The sequence below is a fragment of the Alligator sinensis genome, unplaced genomic scaffold (assembly GCF_000455745.1).
Source record: "Alligator sinensis unplaced genomic scaffold, ASM45574v1 scaffold1226_1, whole genome shotgun sequence".
In the NCBI taxonomy this organism is placed as follows: domain Eukaryota; kingdom Metazoa; phylum Chordata; order Crocodylia; family Alligatoridae; genus Alligator; species Alligator sinensis.
In genome coordinates this window covers 1-19,789 of record NW_005842447.1, presented here as the reverse complement: position 1 = coordinate 19,789, position 19,789 = coordinate 1, and the positions used below count along the sequence as shown (strand labels likewise).

At 44.7% G+C, this 19,789-nt stretch overlaps 1 protein-coding gene across 1 annotated transcript in view; it reads left to right on the top strand.

The window, feature by feature from the left end:
* Positions 1–17,496, top strand: part of LOC102383230 (adenylate cyclase type 5-like) — a 171,215-nt gene extending 153,719 nt beyond the window's left edge. Inside the window, exons 2-3 of the mRNA XM_025212137.1 lie at positions 15,305–15,454; positions 17,392–17,496. Of these exons, the coding sequence (XP_025067922.1) occupies positions 15,305–15,454; positions 17,392–17,496 (255 nt within the window). The remainder of the gene's footprint in view (positions 1–15,304; positions 15,455–17,391) is intronic.
* Positions 17,497–19,789: the final 2,293 nt, after the last annotated feature.

Here is a 19,789-nt window from a genome sequence, read left to right as displayed (position 1 = left end):
GTGCCCTCCCAGGGTGGGCATAGTGGCATGAATGCAGTGCCTGCCTCTGCCCCGATATGAGGGAAAAATCAGAGACATTTCAGCCTGTCAAATATTGTTTTAGTAGCTTATTATTAGGGGTGCACCGTTAAAGATTTTTTTTCTGGCCAATAGTGAGGGCTGATCACTAACCACCATATCAACCGATACTGATTTGATAGCTGACATGCAGCTCGACAGCTTGGAGAGCAGCATCCAGGCTGGTAAGTCTGTGCGGAGGAAGAGGTGTGGGGAGGGAAGGGACATGGGGGAGGGGGCAGATCAAGGCCCCTATGGTGACTGAAGGAATGGGGCAGAGGCGCATGCTGCCCATCTGGGGCAGGACGGAGCTGCGGATGGCTCTTCTGTGGGGCACATGGATAGGGTAGGGGGTAGCTCCCATTGATGCGTGTGCCCCTGGTGGAGTCATGGGGGGGTATGTGATCCCCTGATTTCTGCATGGGGTGAGGGTGGACTGCCTGCTGCAGGCTCAGGGCCAGGGACTGCACCAGTCTCCTTTCAGCGAGGGAGCTTGGCCAGGGCTGTTCTTTGGGCAGGTGGCGGCAGGGTGTGTGGCAGCAACACCCCACCAGGAAGAGCCCAGTGCAGCCCCTGGCCCCGAGCCAGCAGTGGGCACCCCGCTTCACGTTATGCACAAATCCAGAGGGCATGTGCCCCCTGTGTCTCCCCCAGGGGTCCATACCACTTCCTACCTCCTTGTACCTTCCAGGACCAGTCGCTTGCGGCTCTGTCCTGTGCCCCACCCCAACTGCGGTCCAGTTCTGTGCGCCCCATTTCAGGAGGGATGTGGACAACATGGAGAGGGTCCAGAGGAGGGCCACCCGCATGATCCGGGGACAACAGGGCAGACCCTACAGTGAGAGACTGCGGGACCTGAACCTATTCAGCCTCCACAAGAGAAGGCTGAGGGGGGACCTGGTGACCGTCTATAAACTCACTAGGGGGAACCAGAAGGGTTTGGGGGAGACGCTGTTTCCCCTAGCCCCCGCTGGCATAACAAGGAGTAATGGGCACAAGTTGATGGAGAGGAGGTACAGATTGGACATCCGAAAAAACTACTTCACTGTCAGGGCGGCTAGGAGCTGGAACCAACTTCCAAGGGAGGTGGTGCTGGCCCCTACCCTGGGGATCTTTAAGAAGAGGCTGGATACCTACCTGGCTGGACTCATTTGAGTCCCGTTTTTGTTTTTAGGGTTTGTTTTTTGTTGTTGTTGTTCTCCCACCCTGGCGGGGGGGCGGGCTAGAAGATCTATTAGGTCCCTTCCGACCCTAAAACTATGAAACTATGAAACTGTGCAGCGCCACTCCTTCCCTCACCATGGGGGCCTCAATCTGCTCCCCAGTGCCCCTTTGCCTGCCCCCCCCACCGACTTACTGGTCACATGCTGCTCTCCAAACTGCCAGGTTGTGTTCCTGGCCATGTGCACGTTGCTGCTTCACGCATGCACACAGCATTTATCGGCGACATTATTGGCTACAGCGGTCAAAAAAAGCCAATTGCCAATAATGTCAATTTTCCTTTTATTGTTGCTGATCCAATATGGACCGATATATTGGTGCACCTCTACTTATTGGATCTAGACCAGCATAGACCTAGCTCTGATTTACACTACTGTAGTGGAGGAGAACCAGTCTGTTTCAAGTGATCATAATGAGTTGTATAGTTGTATACCACTGTCCCGTTAACTATCTTTATTTTGTCATCAAGTTCTTCATGTGTTTCTCAGAAATCAAATGCAGAAATATAAAATAGGGATAACAGGCTAGTCAGAAATACTGTAGGATGTGGAGATTACTATCTTGATCATTCATTCACATCACTTATTGTAGTGTTACAAAAAACATTCATTTGGGGATATATAAATGCCCTGCGTGTAGGAGTAGGGTTGGAGTGGTGTTGAGGCTGTGGTAGTCCAGGAAATACATAAGCTAGGGCTTCTTTGGTGATATCTTTCACTGAACCAACTATATACTTGAGAGAGTTTTAGACCGGCTTTCCGGTACAAAAGTTCAGGTCTAGTAGTTAGACCTCACTCTCTGCAGTGCTAGCAAGGCTTCAACTGGGATGCTGTGCCTTGTTCTAGGCATAATATTTGCAGAAAGATGCAGTTAAAATGAAAACAATCAAAAGGAAGCAACGAGAATGAGAGGAGATTTCAAAAACTGGACGGATGAGGAAGGATAAAAGAACTGGGTTTGCTTAATGTAGAAAAGACTAAGGGGCATGTAACAGTCTTCCAGTATGTGAGCAATGATCAGTTGGTGTCCTTGTCTGGTGGAGACAGGACAAGAAGCAATCAACTGAATTTGCAACAAAGAGTTGAGTGTTTTGCAACAAACAAAATGCCTAGTTGTACAGATAGATGAGCAGTAGCACAGGCTAGTTCAGGCCATCTCCTTTGTTTTGAAGTGGTTAAGAACAGGTTAGACTAACATCTCTCCCGGATTTGTAATTCTGTGTTTTCAAAGTACTGTATACTCTCGGGTAGTCTAGTATGGTGGTATCAGCCGTGTTAAATTTGCCTCAGAAAACCCAGCACCAGCAGCATTATCTATGACAATCTTTTGTCTGGGAAAAGCACGTGTTCAACTGTAGACCCAACATTTTCCACGGCCTACAGAAATTTGAAATAATTTATTCTCCCATAGCCCAGCCAGTCCTCAACAGACTTGGCCTTTTCCAACTTGTTTCATTTCCTAGGGTTCTGGGGTAGCAAAGCCTGTTCAGATTTAGTAAATCTTGAATAAATTGTTTTTGCTCATTCTTTCAGCAGTTTCTCAGATGCCTCCAATTTGGAAATTGGGCAGCAAACAAAATAGGCTTAAGAACAGATCCTGACAAAATATGCCTGTGGCCACATTATTTCTGAGCACAAGATTGTGCTCATCTGACTTAATTCATCAGTTTAAGCTGCCTGAAGGAAGTCAGAACTCAGTCATCGGGCATGGAACCGAAAAACGCTGCCAGGGGATATGCTGTGAATTTGCAAACACTGGTAATGCCTTTCATCAAAGGATTTCAAAGCACTTCCAAAATCTCTCGTAACATGGTGGGGAGGGCAAGTATTGCTATGACAGCTCCGTATACAGTCGGCTGGAGTAGTTAAGCCTATTCTAATGAGAATGGATTAAATTCTTTTGGATAATTTTTAAAATGGGAAATTGCGAAGTTTAGTACGATCATGGAAATGTTGAGACTTTACATTTAGGAGCTAGTGCAGGGGTGGGCAAAATGTGGCCCGGGGGCCGGATGCGACCCACCAGACCATTCTATCGGGCCCATGGGACCCCTAAAAATGTAGAAAATTAATATTAATCTGCCCTGGGCTGCTTGTCATGCAGCCCTTGGTGGCTTTCTGAAACTCAGTAAGCAGCCCTTTGTCTAAAATAATTGCCTGCCCCTGAGCTAGTGAATGGATGCGTTTTCCAAGGAGGGACCAAAGTTGGAGGTCAGAGTGGAAAAAAACAACGGCCAAAATAATGAAAATAGCAGTATAAAATAGAAAGAGCAAAAAGCACAGGCAGAGTCAACCTTAGTCTCACTAAGATAGCAGAATGGGAGGTACTGAGATTTTAGTTATAATGACATCATAAAAGGATAGAGGTGGTTCCTAGGCGCACTTAAATTCAGGCTGCTGCTGCCTAATACTTCATTAAAAAAAAAAAAAAAGTCAGAGAACCTTATTGAGAACTTGAACCACTTCAAGCTCTGTGGCTCTGTGATGGTCATCGGGCAGGGACAAAGCTGTAGGTCTAGGAAGCCTTCAGATTTTACATTATTTTCTATATAAGTTGGACTGAGGACTTGTCTAGGTGGCCCCTTTGTTCTGCTGCAGCCCTGTCTGTTCAGAAGCCAATATGTGCAGGACTTTTCCATAGAGGGAATTGAGATGGAGTCTCTAACAGCCTGTGTGGGTAGCAAAGTTCCCATGCAGCCGGCCGTGGCATATTATGGTCAGTGATGGTGCGTGAACTACTTGGTGCTAATTCCCTTTGTGGATGCTTTTTGTGTGCTGTAAGCTTGAGGCACTTTGTTATTTCCCCTAAGAGCATCCACAGAGGGCATTAGCACAGGGTAGCTAGTGACTGCACCTAAACTTCCCAAGACAGGCCAGCCCTGTCGGTATGAAATTATTGTTAGCTAAGGCTGCATTAATCCAATGTACACAAGAGCATCCAGAAGTTTTAAAGTACTTAAACACATTCATTAACTTTACACCTTCAGTTAATTTGCCTTTGCTTTTGAGTGTTTCTGCACAGACAAATCCAAAGATGGTTCAGCCTCCCATGTGGCTGCTCTATGGTTAGGCTTGGCAGAATTTGATTTTAATTTTTAAAAAATTTTGAGAGCTAACATTGATGTGTACTACTACGTCTTCTCAAGCAAAACCAAGGAAGTGATTCTTCCACTTGTACTGGTGTGACTGCAGCTGGAGGACTGCGTCCAGTTCTGGGCACCGCACTTCAACAAGGACACGGTAAAGTTTGAGAGAGTCCAGAGAAGAGCCACCCATATGATCAGAGACTTACACGGCAAGCAATATGAGGAAAGGCTGAGGGACTTGAGCCTCTTCAACCTGAAGAAGAGAAGGCTGAGAGGGGACTCGATAGTGGCTTGCCGCTACGTCAGGGGAGTACATCAAGGGCTCAGTGAACAACTGTTCACCAGGACACCCCTGAGGAAAACCAGGAGTAATGGGTGCAAACTCCTGGAAGATCCATTCAGGCTCAACATTAGGAAAAACTCCTTCACAGTCAGGGTGTCCAGACTGGAATAAGCTCCCTCCAGAGGTGGTGCAATCGCCTACCCTGGACATCTTCAAGAGGAGAGTGGACGGTCACCTCGCTGGGGTCTCCAGCCCCCAGTTTATCTTTCCTGCCTGGTGCAGGGGGCTGGACCCGATGATCCTGCAAGGTCACTTCCAGCCCTTACAATCTATGAATTTTGATTTTTTTTTCTTCAATTTTTATCAATTTACATTTTCAGGATTGCACAAAATGAGGGATGTCAGGGGCAGACAGTTTAGTAATGGCAGTATACTGTTACAAGTTTAATAAAACAACATGTTAAAATATAAAAAAATAAATGTCCATAAATCAGTAAAGCGTACCTGCTCACACAGGAACCAGGCTGGGCTCGCTGGGAGTTTGGCCCTTGCCCTGACCAGGCAGAGCCCAGGCTGGGCTCACTGGGAGTTTAATGCCTGATCCCCCCGGCTGGGACCTGGGCAGAGCAAGCAGCTGGCAGCAACAGGCTCCCAGGCTTCTGGATGGCATAGGTCTGCCCCGTCGCTCCCGGCCCCCAGCACAGCCCTAGCAACATGGCCCCATCTCCTGTAGCAGCTGCCTGGGCTGCTGCCAGAGGAGGAGTGTGCAGGCGGCGCAGCCAGGGCTTCCCCCACCCGGCCTGCAGCAGTCTCCGTGTGTGCGCGCACATGTACACGTGGTGCCTCCTGCCCCGGATTTCCTTATCCATGTCCCGAATTTTATTTTTTTTACATTTCCTTTCTATAAAAGGAAGTTTTGATGATTGGCGAGTGTCAGGTAAAATCACTGGTTATCGATTTTTTTTTTTTTTTTTTTTTTTTAAATCGAATCCTGCCAAGCCTATGTATGTTAGTCTTCTAGACTAGACTTACAGAACTGCTTTAAAAAACAGCACCTGCTGATACACTGCAGTTGTCCCCAACATCATTGAAAAAACAGCACAAGAAAAGGAGATGGGAAAGTGTTCTTACCTTTAAAACACTTCATGCTGTTTTTGTCGACCCGTTCGCAGCCGTTCTGTTTCCCTGTCCACCCCGGGGATGAGTTGAACACACCTGGGGCGCTTGCTTGCTCCTGCTGAGCTTTTGAAGGATGTTCTCTCCCACAAAAAAGAAGACTTTTCTGTAACTAGGTGAACCTTTTATTTTTTGTCACCCCCATGGTTTTAAGTGAAAGCAGTAAATAAGCAGTGATGTGCTGACGGTATCCTAGCGTAGGATTGTCACGAGTACTGTAACAGATCTATATGAGTTGGCAGATGGAAAGGCTGAAAGACTGTGGGGCTTTTCATTTATTTTCCCTTTTAAAACAGAAATGCTTTCTTGTTACCAATGAAAGACACCACGGTACTTGGCCAACAAATTTGCACTAAGTGCGTTTGCTGGGAACATTTAGAGTCTGTTCCTGGCGAGCGTAGTGTATATTGCCTGTGTGGTGCAGGCCTTGGCTTGCATGGTTTCAAGTGATGGTTGTGAGGCTCAGTCCTGCCTTTGGAAACATGCACATGGGTGGCAGCTGTGAACTTGTGCAGCATCACCAGTGGATTTCTGGTCTGGAGGGACAGGGGTATCCTCACCTGTCGCCATCAGCCCTTTGTACTTAAAGGTAAGGGCAGGCTGATCTTCAGAGCTATATCTGAAGAGGGTTTTTTTTAAGTTTAGAAAGGCCATGGTTTGGTTACTTTCTTCTTGGGCTTGTATGTTCTTCTGCTCATTAGGAGATTGAATCCATTTGGACTAGCGTGAAGCTCAGGTTCTCTTTCTCTAGGTCCAGACCTCCTGCCTGAAGCTTCAGAAAGTCGCACCTGCCTCTTGTTAAGAGCTGGCCACGAGGCCCTGGCCTGACTTATCAGACACGCCAGGAGCATGGGCAGAGGGCACCCACCAGAGCAGCCCCCGTGGCTGGGGCCCTCCATGAAGGTGGTCAGACTTGTCCTCTGATGGCGCTCTGCTCTCCGTGCCATCACAGATCCAGGAGTGTGGAGCAAGGAGGGTGTAGGGGTGCGGGGGGTGAAGAGGAGCAGCAGGGATAGAGAAGACATCATGGGAGCAAGAACTAAAGGACAGCATAGGTTGAATGAGGGGAGAGAAGTTGCAATAGCGGGGAGAGAGAGAGAGAATGATGAAAGCTCTTATCCTGTCCCCTAAAGTCCTCTGTCATGTTGCTGCAGATCTACACTTGCATATGTAATAGCCCCAGCTGAAGCACTACAGTTTCTCTCGCAGTAATCCTGCTCCCACATGGTTGCTCCAAATTCACGTAGACTGGTGAAGAAAACCAGCAGTTAGTCTGATCCGTGAGAAACCCTACACTGAAACCAGCAACAGCCGTCATGGGCAAGATGTACTTGAAGATGCACAAAACTTAAGCGGGGATGGGCAAATACCAAATCTGACTTAGGAGTGCTCATTCCCTAACATTTCAGTCCTGCCAGGCTCTGCCACTCTGCAGACCTCCCTTAGCTGAGAGCAGAAAGTGTTCCAGGAAAACTTAGACACAGAAATACCCCTTGTAGTTGGTGTGGCGCCAACATTTTGTCAGGACAGTACATTCTCCTCCAGGGCCCCATATCATTCAGTGACTGGAGAAAACATAGTTCCAGTCGAATCCCAGAGGAAATGTATTTAAAAGAAAACTACTGGGAAGAAAACCACGACTGACTGTAGAAAAATTTCCTTTTAAGCTAGCTGTTTGCTAAAGCTGCATCTATATTTATAGTCTCTTGTTCTTTAAAAAAAAAATAAAATTTTTTTTTATATAATATATGAAAATATAATGTATAATGATATATTAAATAATATAATATATAGTTATATATAGATAGATTTAAATCTATAGATAGATATAGATCTCTATATATTATATATCTATCCCCACAGGCAAATCATGACTGAGATGTTTTGTGTTTCTCTTCTGCGTATGAGTCAATGAAAATATCAGTGGGAGAAGAACATCTGCCTTTTGGCTGGGAAGAATATACGCAGGGCTTGTAATTGCAGCTAGCAGCAAACCAATGACAATCCTATGAAATGTGAGACTAGGATACTAGAATCTAGAAAACAGTTTGCATGAAGATTTTGGCGAAGTCATCTGAAATAATTGTTAGTAAACACCAAAGCTGTAGAGCATATTGTTGTATTAAGGGAAAAAATTGTCACTTGTTTCACATCTATTTCTCTTGATTCAGCAGTTACTATTTTAAAAATGCTTAAATTGTTCTGTCCTCTAAAAATGGATGAAATTCTGTGCTCAGGTTTTGCAAAATTATATTAAGCCATTTTAAATTTTCACAGCGTTGAGAGAGAATATGTTGTCACCCCACTGCCGAGCAGGTTATATATTGGTGTGTGTGTATAATCCATAACATCAGTTTAGCCTCCAACAGGGAACCGATCTTCAAGGCCTCTTCGTGTATGTGTGTGTGTACACACTATTAATTCCTATACACACACAACTACTATTATGTAGTATATTTTATAGTATATTACACACATGTACCCCCTCCCTCCACCTCCAGTCTAAAGGCCTGGCAGATCAGCTCCCTGTTGGAGGATAAATTGGTGTTATGGATTGTTGATAGTTTCATTTTTCATTTTCTCTATATACACCAGTCTTTCGTCACAGCAGACCTCGTCACAAATGACACGTAAGAAATCCACTTTTAGTAGTCTAACCTGAACCTTAAGGCCTCTTTCTCAAGAAGCATTGTTATACCAAGAATGGAAAATGATTAGAAAACTCGCAGCAAGCAGTTCTTGATTTTGTCAGCAGATCTCCCAAGGAGAACCTGCATCAGTAAGCTAACACTGAAGTATTTCTGTGAAGAAAACTGCTCACAAGAAGAATATGTCAAACTATATTTGACAGCAGCACTAGGTAAAGCCTGATCCTTTCTTTGAACTCGTATGCTATGATGCTGCAAAGAGTTTAACTTTATGCACGTGAGTAATCCCACCAAAATCATGAGTTTAATGTTGTGTGCATGTAAGTCCTAGCAAGACTGTAGTTATGGCCCACTGCTGTGTCCACGGGGGGATCTGTGACCTGCTGTGTTGTGCAGAGAGAAGAGCAAGGATGGGGACACCCGACTGCAGCTCCTGAAGCACGCTCTGAGAATTGGTTTCCAACATTTTCTGTGCCGAATGCTCCTTTTGCCATTGGAGGCGTTCAGCATGCAATCCTATGAGTGGTTCATCTAAAACTTGAAATACAAGTTCCTTTCAAAAGCAACTTCCCGCTTCTTACTTTGCTTGTATTTTACTGTAAAAACATCTTTGATTTTTACTGATCAAACATTAAGATAATTTATACTGCCTAGATGTACTACCATAATAGTGCTGTACTGTGTTAGCACATGGCTCCGGTGTATAGGTTAGCGACTAAAATCAGCGTTGCATGAACAGGAAGAATGTGTAAGTTGATTGATTTTTTTGCGGCTAGTTAATGACTTATTTTAACTTTCGTCTTGGTTTTATCTCTGGCTCTGACAGTAACTGTTCCAGTTCCTCATTCAGGTAGCATGTACAGAGGCAACCTCCGGTTTATTGTTGTTTATTAGAATGGTTTAAAATGGGTGCCTATTTCAAATTAAATTTCTAAAATGATTTGTATTATGCATATGTATGCTTTTAATTCTTCACAGCTAAACATTTAGAATCTGGCAATGCTTAGACGTGGTAGTAGAGCACCATAGAAATATCTTGGGCTCCTATCACCCTAATAAGGCCTCTGTAGCCTGTCATACTTTATGCTTTGATTGCATTCTTGATAGACATGAAGGCTTTTACATATTTTTTTTTCTTAGTAACAGAGAGGAAACTCTCATAAGCAAAGCTAAACACCATGTCTGCCCCAGCCGTAAATAATCAAATCATCTTGTCGATTCACCACCCAGACACCATACGATGTAGTCTAGAAACTCTCTTGTCCTGTCTGCTTTTAGGCACACTGCTACACTGATAATCAATTTAACAATACATTTCCCATGGAATGAGCTTTTTGAGATCTGGGAAGCGCTGAACTCCGGAAGGGAGGAATGTGTAATTTGCTGTTTGTAGTACATTATGCTTTACATGTGCAGGGAATTAGAAAGCTATGCACTGAGCTCGCCTTCTTGTTTCAGAGCATGCCAAGCCAGTTGAAGCCCCAAATTTAGGCTTGGTGTGTTTTTGTTTTTTAAATGGGATTTGACCAAACCTAATACAACAGGAATTCAAATGATGAATGGGTTTGGGTTGGGGGTCATAAAATGGTGATTAGAAAAAAGGAAACTCTCCGTTACACCATTGCAAAAGCAAAAAACGTCCTGTCTAGTTACAGTTTTGTAGGAGACTGACTTTAAAAATGTAACAGGTGAGTCAAAAAAATTTAACCCACCTCCTTTCATCTCCCCCACCACCTAAAAAACAACAAAAAAGTGAGGGGTGGGGGGAAAACCCTCTCCTAACTTTAGTAGTGTTACTGTTGTTAGAGGCACAGGTAAGAAACTAATTAAATAATCTTGACAATATCCCTCTTAAACATATTGCTCTCTTAATTATATATAGAATAGCATCTGATGTTTGAATAATCCAGTAGAAATGCAGTAGAGAAAAGCAGCCTATTGATTGAAGCTGATATTTTATTCTGCTTATGATCGTTCCACAAGGCTTTCCCCGGACCCCCTGAGCCACCAGGCTGCTTCCAGACATTTATGAAATGTCGGGCTAGATTGAGCTTGAGATTTTGTTTTATAACCTCAAAGTTTCAGGATCTTTAAACAGGTGGAGCAGAAATTTTTCCATTTTTTTTTCCTTATCTCCCCAAGGAAACATTAGAAACCAATATTTTCCTGAAATATTTTTAATACAAACATCCCACTTGTGACCACGAATGAAAATCAAGGTGAAAACAATCAGAAACCGCCTACTCTAGTTTTCTTGTCCAAACTAAGAGTGAGCCTTTAATTTGAAGTGGGGGAGGTAGGTGCTTTTGAAAGCCCCACGAGGTCTCTGTTGTTGAGCTCCTCTTCAGAATCTAGCTCTTAGGTTTTTTTTTCTCCCCCAGGAAATCGGGGTAATAGTATTTCTCTTCCACACTGGATTTTGCTAGGATAAATACCTTAAATTGTGAGCTGCTCAAATGCTGCAAGAATGGGAGCCAGATAAACATCACATCTAGAAATAATATGCAAGTGACCCAGTCTCTTCTAACCTAACCGTTTCCCAGCTCGGAGGGGAAGGAATGCTCACGGGCTAATGTTTGCATGGACAAGGGAGAGAAACCAACCCCAAAATAGATCTCTGCATTTTCCCATTGCCTTGAACATTTTTGCAAGAACAGATTGCCTGAAATAGCTGCCATAATACATTTTTAGGTTTCAGGCTATGGAGCTGAGGGAACCGGTTTTAATATCTACATCATCTCCTCCTTCCTCCTGGGACTGGAGCTGGTTACCATAGCAAAACTGCAAGGAAACTGATAAGCGTGTAGTACCATTTGGCAAACAGAATATAAATTCATTTTATTAAGCAGACAAAGAGCCGTGGAAAAATTAATGAGATAGAAAATCTTTAATTTTGTTGTTTTTTAAGACACCTGTGAATAAAGTGATTTTAATCAAATCCTGAATAAAGTACCAACATACTCTTTCTGCCCACACAGTATTTCCCACGTTACTTTATGAGCAACTGATGAACTGGGAGACCCAAGAGAAATGCTTCTGAAGCAAAGTGCAGATTGTTTCTTTGAGCAGCAGGAGACTAAGCATCCAGCCTTTGCAGAGCTTTGGTATTTTAAATGTTAGGTTATAGTTGTGTCTCCTTTATGTAAGGTGCCATAGCCATGGGAGATAATTGGTGGGGGAGTAGCATTGCTGAGAAGGATCAGGGGGGTTTGGTGGACCACAGACTCCACATGAGTCAGTGTGATGCATGCAGCTGCAAAAAACACTCAAATCCCTTTGTACAGGAGGTTGGACCAGATAACCATTGAGGTCCCTTCCCATCCCATACTTCTAGGATGACAAAGTTTTGATGAGCTTTCATTTAGCTGAACAAATACTGACCTGCAGCCTCCTTTTGTTTTTTCTGCATCCTGAAGTGTGAACTTCAATGACTAATTGATAAGACAGGCTCAGAAGTCCTATAGGTTTGTCCAAAATGAGGTCCAGTGGGTGCTCAGCACCTCAAAATTCATCATTTCTTTTTATATATCATATCTACTTTGATTCTTGAATTGAGCTGATTATGCTGGTCACTGTATCCGTGATTAGGATTAGATGCTATGGACAAGGCAGCTGTGCTCCTTATGGCACTTAGGTTGCAATGATATCTATGCAAGTGGGCCCAAATAACTTCTGTGGGACTCTTTATTGGCAGGACTGAGGTTTTCCTCTTCACTGTGCAATGGGTAGACTCCTGTTGTATTCTCTGAACAGGCCTTAGCTGCACATTGAGTCTGCTGCTTTCGGAGGTGTAAATTTATTGACCACAGGAGATTTTACTCTGCGTTTACAGTAGTGTAGATGCAAACAGAATTAATGCCCCTCTAGAAGATGAACTGCATGGCACGTACTTGTCTGTGGGGTTCTGTCACCTTTTGCTGTTGCTCAAATTGTGGTACGCATGCTGGATTTTTGCAGTGTTGTATGATCTTGCATGTGTAAAAGTCACTGCATTGCTAAGGGTCTGTGGGAACTAAGGGTTTGTATCTGTCAAACTTGTAGCATCTGTCACGGGTCGGCCAGAGATGGCCGACCCGTGACAGATGCTACAAGTGGCGCACAGCAGACTGGGGAGGGGGCAGGCAGCACAGTGGCAGATAGATAGGCTAGAGAACAGAAATCAGAGCATTAGATCAGGAACCAGAAAGCAGAGCAACAGTGCAGGGAGCAGAAAGCTGAGCAGTAGATCATGTGTAGGGGAAGGGGATCGGTGGCACTCGGGGAGGGTGAAAGGCTACTTTGTGGCATGCCTGCCAAAAAGGTTGGCCCCCAGTGGTTTGTATTATGGTGCACAGTGTTAACAGCACAGCTTAGAAAATACGCCCTGTTCAGTCAGTCAGGGCTTATCCGCATATTTGATTTGAGGTGTGTGCCCAGCACTGCTTTGCCTCAAGCTAGTTAGTGCTACTTGAATGATAGCTACATAACTACTACTTTTATTTAAATTGGGAACCACACACTGAGAGATGATATGTGGGCAGGGAGGGTGCATCTTCATAATGGTGCTCCTGAACATGTTTCAGCGCACTGTAGAAATGTCCCACGTCTCTTATAGTACTGCACGTTTAAAATGCTGTTTATAGTATTGTTCTTGTTCTCTGAAGTTTAATCAAATTACACAATCTTTTTAGGAGCAACTGGGGAAAAAATAAGATCTTGTCCTTTCTTTGGATCAAATCCTAGCAAGTTCAAGGGAAGCAATATAACTGTACCATAACTGGTCCTCAAAGACTATATTTCTGCCATAAGTTGGGAGCTCCTCAATTAGAAATGATAGAGGAAGACCTGGTTGTTTTTGCTGATTCTGGAATAACTTTGAACAACCAATGTGATTTGGTCATACAAAAAGTTTTGTGCAATCTTTCAGGGATGTGTTTGGTAGCCATGTTGGTCTAAGACAAAAAGAAATACAAAAAATGAATGTATTGGACAATGTGGAGATTAGGAAATATTAACACTTGGTACAAGGCACTGAGAGACCTCCTCTGGAATATGTTGTACAATATTAGCTATCCATGCTCAAGAAAAATGAGTTATAATTGGAACAGGTGCGGAAAGTGATTAATTAAAGGAACGGAGAGCTTATTTTACAAGAGGAGTCTAAGACAGGGGCTTGTTCACCAAAATGAAGGCTAAGCAGGGGGCCGCTGTATCTCTAACTACATCATGGAGATAGAAGTTAGAGACGGAGAAGAGTTATTTATACTAACATTGCCTTTTTGGCTTTTGTACAAATGGGTCTGAACTGGATATGAATAAAGTAATTTGGCTGGAAATTAAGAGGATTTAACCATCAGAAGAGTGGGGTTCTTCCTGGGAGGAGGACAGGCACAAAACCTCATCACATTTAGAAAGTAGCTCTATCAGTTTATGCAAGTAATTCTGTATGATGTGGTTGTCCTCACTGGCACAAAGCTGGATTTGATGACCCAAGAGATTCCTTAGAGGCCTGTGTTCACTCTTTCTGGCTGTAGACATTGCACAGGTAGTACGCTTGCTTTGAGTGTAGGTGTGTTGCCATCTTATGGCTAGCTGGCAAGGAGGATAAAGCCTACCACTCCCAAGACTGCTGGTCTTCAGCTGAAGAGCTTATAGGGACTTGGACCCAAAAGACCAAGACTCCCATCCCCAGGATGGGGAGCAAGGTTATTCGTTAAGTAGTTCCCTGCAGTCTACATGTAAATTCTACATGTTTTAATATGTAAAGCATCCCTTAGTACTTGTTCATGTCACAGTATAGCATCTCAAAAAAGATCGCTCTGTGTTGGGGTTGGAGTCACCAGTCTGAGCGCTCAGCTCTCACTGCTGGTTCCTGAGGTTGACATCCACCACTTGTACCAGAATCTGTCTCTATCTTCAGGGTGATATAGGTGATATTACTTTGGAAAGTTTGCTCTCAACTGTTTTATAAAAGCAAAAAGAGCTGTACTCCAAATGTTCATGCCTACAAGATACAAGTCCACTATTTTTCCTTAGAATTGGGGGCTGTATCCAAACAAGTGTAGCTCACAGCTGTCTTGAGGATGCAAAAGTACACTTTTACTTCTGTAAAGAGCTAGTGCTTTTGTATGGTAACTAGTAGAACTTCTCTGAGAAATTACCAAACTTCAACAAAGTTCGGTTTTTAAAGTTCAAGAAAAACCTTCCACTTTTTTTTTTTGTAGGGGGGGAAGGAGGGAATTCAATTAGTTTGTTTTCAGACCAACAGAATATATGTAATCCTTTTATTAGAAAATGTCATCAACAAAGCCATTTGTCTCTTCAGTGAAAATCCTATTCATCATTCAACATCTGTTTAAAACCTAAAGTCGGATAAAGGCAATCTCAGTTTTTGTAAGCAACTGATGTACGTTAGCCCCTTTAAAATAGTTGCAGTATTGCAATGTAAGAGTTAATGCATCCTTCTATATATTTTTCACAGCACACATGCAAGTATATACAATGGTAGGAAGTATACTTTCCATCAGATTTGTCTTCATAATTCTGGCTAGGTCAGATTATATTGAAGCCTTTTTATAAATCACTGCCACCATAGCTTCAAGACACTGGATTACTGCTAACAGAAGGAAAATGCCTATGTCCATATCTGAGGCAGTAAACCATCTAAGGTAGTGCATTTGAGGGGAGGTTTATGACTTTATACTTCTAAGAGCAGAGAAGTAAAATGCACTGAAATTAAGGACACTAGGTTTGTGTTGGATGTGGAATAATTCAAGTGCCATGCCAAGCTTTGACTAGTTCTTTGATTGGAGATGGCAGGTTTCCAAAATGTAACTGCACGTTTCTCTCTTGCAGCTTGTCTCCAATGTTCTCATCTTCTCCTGCACAAACATCGTAGGTGTGTGCACCCATTACCCAGCAGAGGTGTCCCAAAGGCAAGCCTTCCAGGAGACCAGAGAGTGCATACAGGCCAGGTTGCATTCTCAGAGGGAGAACCAGCAGCAGGTAAGAAAGGGATGGCGACTTGTGATTGTAACTGCTGACTGGGGGAAATCAATTTGAGATGTGTTCCTTCAGGGCTGGGTACCAGCTGAGAGGTATGGTAGGGCGGGAAATGTGGAGATGTGGAAAAGGGCTCTGGGGAAGCTTTGTGCTCAGCTATGCTTAATAATATGTCCGGGGAAGCTAACGGCATCCCACTGTTTGTGCTCCACAGAGGAAATGCATTGCTTGCACAGAAGCTGTGTATGCTCTGTACTGCACTGGCGCAGTCCCAGCTAAGCTGTACACTAAGCGGTTATGGGACACGTGGGCCTGGTGCCGGCCTTCTCGCTGCTGAGCACAAATTGCACTGTGTTTTCAGCACAGCTGGTGGTAGTTGGGTCTCTAAAGAGGTTTTCGTGTCAGTGTCTAATATTCCTGTGTGCTTGTACTCCAGTGGGCACATACCTGATGAATGCCACCATATACAGTTCAGCTAAAGCCTCTTTATATTGTTTTTATTTAATTCATCAGCCACTTTATCCTGTGTATTATTGTTTGCTCTAAAAAGGCCTAACTGCCAGCAGCCCAAAGGCAGCGAGCACATCCTCCCTCCTTCGTTCTTTGGTCTTCATGCAATGAGTCTCTTGTGCCCTGATAATTAGAGAGGGAAAGACCTTTAGAGTCAGCGAGGTTCTCTTGCTAATATAGGATGATGCCCTGCAGTAAATTTCAAGCACTCTGTGCAATCCAGTTTTAAATGACTTCCAGAAGGGGCCTTCTGTGGCATCCATGAGAAGTACCTTGGAGCCTTGATTTGTGAGTCTGGGGAGGAATGAATCAATTGAAATGGATTTTTCTCCCTGGTTAGTGCAACTGAATCTATCCTTCTGTTTTGGTGTCTGTGTCCTCATCTGCAGATGAGGTTGTGTCTTATTCAGTATTTTTGCCAGTATGGGCAGTGCTTAACCCATGAAAGAACCTGTGTATATGTGTGTATATGCATACTTTTATTCATTTTGATTTCTGATATGTAAAAATCTACTTATTTTCAATCTGTAAGCATGTTTCATGTAAACTAAAAGTACGGTTTCAGTGGGCATGTCTACATGTACAATTAATGTGAAGCAATAAACTCTGGAGCTTATTGCCCTGGAGTTTATTGCTCCTGGATGCACCATTTGAACAGGCACTCGGGACTGCAGCACATTGAACTGGGTTGGAGCAGCCCTGGCTGGCAGGGGACCCGGGGATTAGCCTGCCAGCCCAGGGCTGCTTACCCTTGGCTCAGCATGCTGTGGAGTGGCTGGCTGGGGCATGAAGATGCTTCAGTGCGGGGCTAGCCAGCAGAGTTAGCCAGCCCCTACACTGAAGTACCCTTGTGTCCCAGCCAGCCAGTAGAGCTGTGTGAAACAGCACCGTTCTGTTTTGACTTGAGTTTTGAGGTTTTGACGGAACAGCGTTTCGTTTTTCATTTCATTTTGATTTGAAACAGCTGTTCCATTTTGCTTCTTTGAAACAGCGAGCCTGTTTCGATGCTGTTTTGACGTTTCGCCCATTCGCTATAATGGGTAAGCTTGAAACAGCTTCTCTCATCTGGCAGGAAGATGGGGGCCCGCAACCCCAGGAGGGCTGCGGGGGCTGTGCCAGTCCTCCCGGGTCTGCGGGCCCCCGATCTGCCTGTCAGATGAGGGAGGGAAGCTGGGTGCTGCCGCCTGGGACTGGAGAGCTGGGGAAGAGAACTGAACCCAATCGCTCAGTTCCCCTCTCCAGTGCTACAGTCAGGTTGGGGAAAGGAACTCAGCCCAGCTGAGCTGAGTTCCCATTCCCAGCACTAGGTCAGGCTGGGGATGGTGCTATGATTGGGTTACTACAATGTCCCTGATTCCTGGAGTTCAGCTTGGAACCCAGCTGGGCTGAGTTCTTCTTCTTCTTCTTCTTCTTCTTCTTCTTCTTCACAGATGAGTAAGTTAAGACAGAAGTTCATTTTATGCCAGTCATTTAAAAAGTCTCTTGCCAGTTCTACCACAGAGCTTTGGTCTCCTGATCATGTTGCTATGCTGTGAACATGTAATCCAGCCTCCTGACCACATGCACACAAGAGTGTCACAGGTTACTACAATGTCCCTGATTCCTGGAGTTCAATTTGGAACCCAGCTGGGCTGAGTTCCCCTCCCCAGCCCAATCATAGCAGTTGGGGAGAGGAACTCAGCCCAGCTGGGCTGAATTTCTTTACCCAGCCCCATCTAGCACTGGGGATGGGAACTCAGCTCAGCTGGGTTTCCGTTGTTTGTTTCCCTTTGTTTCCGTTGTTTGTTTCCCTTTGTTTCAGTTCAATTTCACTGTTTCGAGCTTGAAATGAGTCAAAACAGTGTCAAATCGAAACAGCCGGCAAAATTTCAAACAGCCCTACCAGCCAGAGCAGCATCTACACGTGCACTGCTGCGAAGTAAAAAAACTCTGCTGCAAGATAGTACCTGTACAAATACTTGTACTAGTCAGCTGTGGAGTTAATTAGCTTGCACCAGCCTAATAGGGGCACATATGTAGATGCATGACATTTTACTGCAGAGCTAATTAGTCTACTCTGCAGTAAATGTCTTGTGTAGATGCACGCAGTGAAGTGGAACCTGCAGCCTGTTCTCCTGCCTAAACCCAAAATTAGCAGGGGAAAAAATCAACCCAAGCATTATGTCCACCTCTCTCAAATGCCACATACCAGCCAATTTGTTCCTCCCTTCCCCAAAATCTTGTCCAACAGATGGGTTTTACGGACTGTCTTGAAGGGTTATGCTGCTTCAGACTGGATCGGTTCCAAAGATGAGGGGCTGCAGAGTGGGTTTGATTTAAATCAAATTGATTTCAATCACGATTGAAATCACTGGTCAGAAAGCCTTGATGTAATCGTTGTTTTCTACAAAAAGTGCATTCTTGCTGTTTGATATAACCTTAATACATATTATTCACAACTCAAAGATAGATGTAGGTTTCATTATTAGAAGGTACAAACTATACATTTTAAAGTAGTGATTTATTTTTCTATTTTTTCAGATTTAATTTTGCAGCTACATCAGAAAACTCAATTACGGTTTGATTATTTTATTTACCAAAGCTGATCAAAGCAGATATTTGTGATGTCATTGGGACATGAACTAAGCCTGCCACCATGATAAGTCTTTCCTTCTACCATGCCATTTCCTCATTAGATCTCAGATCAGCGGACAGGCTGCACTTAGAAATGTATCCCTCAAGACTTCAATATTTTGCACAAAGTGTTTCTCTCTTGTTTCTACTGCCCCTCCCTCCTTGCCTTTGTCTCCAGACTCCCCGTCCTTGCCCAGGTCTACTCCACCCCAACCATTCTCTATTCCAGGGGTCGGCAGCGTTGTTGGGCTGAGTGCCAAAAAAACCCACAGCCTGGACTTGAAAGATGTTGGCATGCCAGGGGCAGATGGCGGAGGAGCCGCAAGGAGCCCAGTCCTTGCCACTTCAGCACAGCCCCTGCCCCTTCCCTGCCATGCTCCCTGAGGTGTGTGTTCAGTGACTGCCAGCAATGAGCCGGGCCAGGGCTCTAGACCCCTGTCTGCTCTGGGCAGGCCCCAGCTGCTCACCACGAGTCCAGGCTGCTCACAGCTGGCAGGTGCAAGCCTGCAAGCGGGTGCACCGCAGTCCAGAGCCCTGGCCTGGCTCGTTGCCAGCAGTGACTGCACACATGCCTTAGGAAGCATGGCAGGGAAGGGGCTGGGGGAATCTCAACACACCTCATCTAACCTGGAGCTTCCACCCACCCCGCTCTTGGCCCTCGCAGCCTAATACCCTGTAATGCCACTTCACTGACCCAGGTGCACCTCCCAAGCTGTGCATGTGGCAAGGGCAAGCCCTGAGGCACAGAGATGGTACAGTACTGAGCTCACCCAGTCAGTTCAGTCGAGAGTCCTAGATGATCTCCATCCTAGATTTCTGAACAAGTTGGCACATGAATGTGCAACTCTGGTTGCAATGCTTTTAAATGAATCTGTCAAGTTGGGGATTGTACCCTATAACTAAGCACTGACAAGCTGGTGCTAGACCAGTTTATGAAAGAACGGCGTGATCCCTGTAATAGCAGGGGACCTGACTTGATGACCCAGAAGTCCCTTCCAGGCCCACGTTCCTGAAGGAGAACTGGCAGTGCCCACATCCTGTGTTTGGCCAGAGGGCTTGGTTTCCCAATGCTGTCAATCAGCACTTTTGACAGGCAGTAAAAAAGTGGCATGCTCTTTAGTTCATTGCTCGCCTAAACAGGAGTCAGTGCAGCACAGATTCATAGATGTTTGGGTCAGAAGGGACCTCAGTAGGCCACCTAGTCCGACCCCCTGC